This window comes from Benincasa hispida, chromosome 4, assembly GCF_009727055.1.
Source record: "Benincasa hispida cultivar B227 chromosome 4, ASM972705v1, whole genome shotgun sequence".
NCBI classification, from domain to species: domain Eukaryota; kingdom Viridiplantae; phylum Streptophyta; class Magnoliopsida; order Cucurbitales; family Cucurbitaceae; genus Benincasa; species Benincasa hispida.
In genome coordinates, this window is record NC_052352.1 from 41,413,442 (window position 1) to 41,416,141 (window position 2,700).

The following is a 2,700-nucleotide window of genomic DNA, read 5'->3' on the forward strand; positions in this document are numbered from 1 at the left end:
TCAATATAACCTTAAACTTTGGGGATGTATCAATTTGTATTTTGAATTTTGGAAGTTATCTCAATTTAAACTCTTTAAGTGTAATAATTTAAAATCTAAACTTTCATAAATATATCAATTTAAACTCTGATTTTTGATAAGTATATCCAAATCAAATATGATGGAGGGTTTAATTCAACTTGATACAATTATGAAAGTTTAAGGTTTTTGGTGCTATTTGATAACCATTTTGTTTTTAAATTAATTCTATATCACCAACCTTTCTTACCATGATTTGCAATTTTATTATTCTTAACCAAATTTTATAAACAAAATTTTGAAAGCTATTTTTTTTTTTTTTTTTACTTAATTTGGAGGGAGAATAAGTGTTAATAAACTTAATTTTCAAAAATAAAAATTACAAAACGAACCTTAATATTTCTTTTTAAATTCGATGATTGCAATGATGAAAATTGAACGATCTAATTTTGTTTGAAATGATTAAAATTATCTTAGAAGTGAGTAAGTCTTCTACCTCTTGCGATTGCTAGTGAGCTATATACAAATTGAAAATTATGAAGTGTAATTTAAGAAGAAAAAAAAAGTATGAACAGAAAAAATTATTTAAACAACGCATCTCTCCCGATCATGGTGCTGGACGATCAATTCATCGGAAAAAATGGAAGTCGAATCCATAGAACCATCGCCGCCGCCGCCGCCAAGATCAACCAGCAAATCAACAAAAGCACCTAAAATATATCCATGATTCTTGATCCTATTCATTCTCAAGTACCAATTCAACAACGCTTCCAACCATTCCCAATCTCTAATTCCATGGCTCTCCACCATCTCCTCCATCGATCTTCGAAAATCCAGGTACGGATCTTCCGATTCCATCGCTAATAGAACCACACTTCCTTCCAATCCAATCGGTTCACACTTGCTTCCAGCTTCTTCGATTCTTGATTTCTCTAAAATCGAATTCGTCTCGCCAGGCTCGAAGATCAGCCGCTCTGATTTTGCGCCTCGAATCACCACCTCCAAATCGTCTTCGAAATCGGTCGAAAACCTAGCGGAGTCGAACAGCCATGAGTTCGCGAACCAAGAATCGGGAGTTTGGATTTGATCGGAGAGAAAATTTTCTAGGAACATTGAGTTGACAGTAGTGAAAATTTCTCCGTCGCCGGCTCTGAATGAAGGAGTTTTGGAACTTCCGCATATCGGCCATTGCCATGGCCGGTCCATTGATTCTCTGTTCTTGAAAAGAGAAGGTAGCAGTTTCATCTTCCTCCCCATTTTTCTTCTTCTCGAGCAATTCTCTTAATTGATTTTGAGCCTCTCTATAATGATATGTTTATATATATAATGTACTCCCCCATGAAAAAAATTTTATAAAAATAGGTTGAAAAACACTTTTCATCCCTAACCTTTTCATGAAAATAATAATGCAGTCCTTGAACTTTGGTTTGTAATAATTTGGTCTCTATATTTTTAATTTGATAACAATTTAGTCTCTAAACTTTAGTAATATAATAATTTGATCATTGTACTTTCAAAATTGTAACAATTTAGTCCCTATCATAAAAAAAAATTATCAAAATTAGATGTCAATTTATATTTTTTATGATGTTGAGTTTATATTATATAAAAATATTGAGTCTCATTTATACAAAAGATCTCATTAAATCTTAACACAAATTTCTATAGTGGACTAAATCGTTACAAATTTTGAAGTACAAAGACAGTTACACAGTAAAATTTATGGATTAAATTACTATAAAATTAAAAGTACAAAACTAAATCATTACAAACTAAAGTTCAAGCACTAAGTTATTATTTTTATGAAAGTTTAGAGTCTAAAAGTATTTTTTAACCTTATATTTTTTACTCTAATGTCATTACCTACTTTTTTTTAGAACAAAACATTGCCAGAAGTTGTATACTCATTGTTATTATTATTTCTTTCTTTTTTTAAAAAAAAAATATGGTATGAGGATTTAAACGTTCTAACTTAAAAGGAATGAATACAAATTAATTATTGTGAAAATTATATAATTAATGTACTTATTCCATAAATATGAGTTAATCTAATTTCAAATTATCTAGCATATCACTTCATACTCATAAGTATAATCATATATGTAGTCTATGTCATTGCTTAATCAACAAAAGGTTTCTTTTAGAATTAACCAAACATTGCTTGAAATAGTATTATTTTTAATATAACAAGTGGGGTATGAGAACTTGAATCTCCAACTTAAAAGGAAGGAGTCCACGAGCTAAAAAAATAGTATAATTATTTGATAAATATTAGTTGATTTAATATGAAATATTTCAAATGATCTAACATGCCACTTAAGATTTTTACAAGTAATTTTTACGTGAATATATTTTACTCTCGTACTAAATTGAATCTCTAATTCATAAGAAATGAGTACATGTTAAATTTAATATGTATGATGGGCTTGTTAATAAACGGTTGACTACATCAATGTCATTTCAATTAACAAAAGTGTCATATCAATTTTTCATTATATTCAACATGATCAACTAACAATAAACATATTCAACGTGATCAACTACCAATAAACATAATTAAGATTAATGATACATCGAGGTATAAAGACAAGATCAAAACTTTTAAAAAATACAAAGATATGATTACAACACAAACATGGATAGATCATGAGCATAATATAACAAAGACTGCCAAAAAGTTCA

General features: G+C 28.9%; 1 protein-coding gene across 1 annotated transcript; it reads right to left on the reverse strand.

Annotated features, from left to right (window-relative positions):
* Positions 1-471: 471 nt before the first annotated feature.
* On the reverse strand, positions 472-1,446 carry LOC120076559 (transcription repressor OFP13-like). The gene has a single exon (XM_039030425.1). It carries the CDS (start codon positions 1,273-1,275, stop codon positions 604-606), a length of 672 nt encoding a protein of 223 aa, XP_038886353.1. The 5' UTR covers positions 1,276-1,446; the 3' UTR covers positions 472-603.
* Between the last annotated feature and the right edge of the window lie 1,254 nt (positions 1,447-2,700).

Coding starts and splice junctions, on each gene's coding strand:
- LOC120076559 (XM_039030425.1), bottom strand. CDS start 1,275: ATGGGGAGGAAGATGAAACTGCTACCTTCTCTTTTCAAGAACAGAGAA.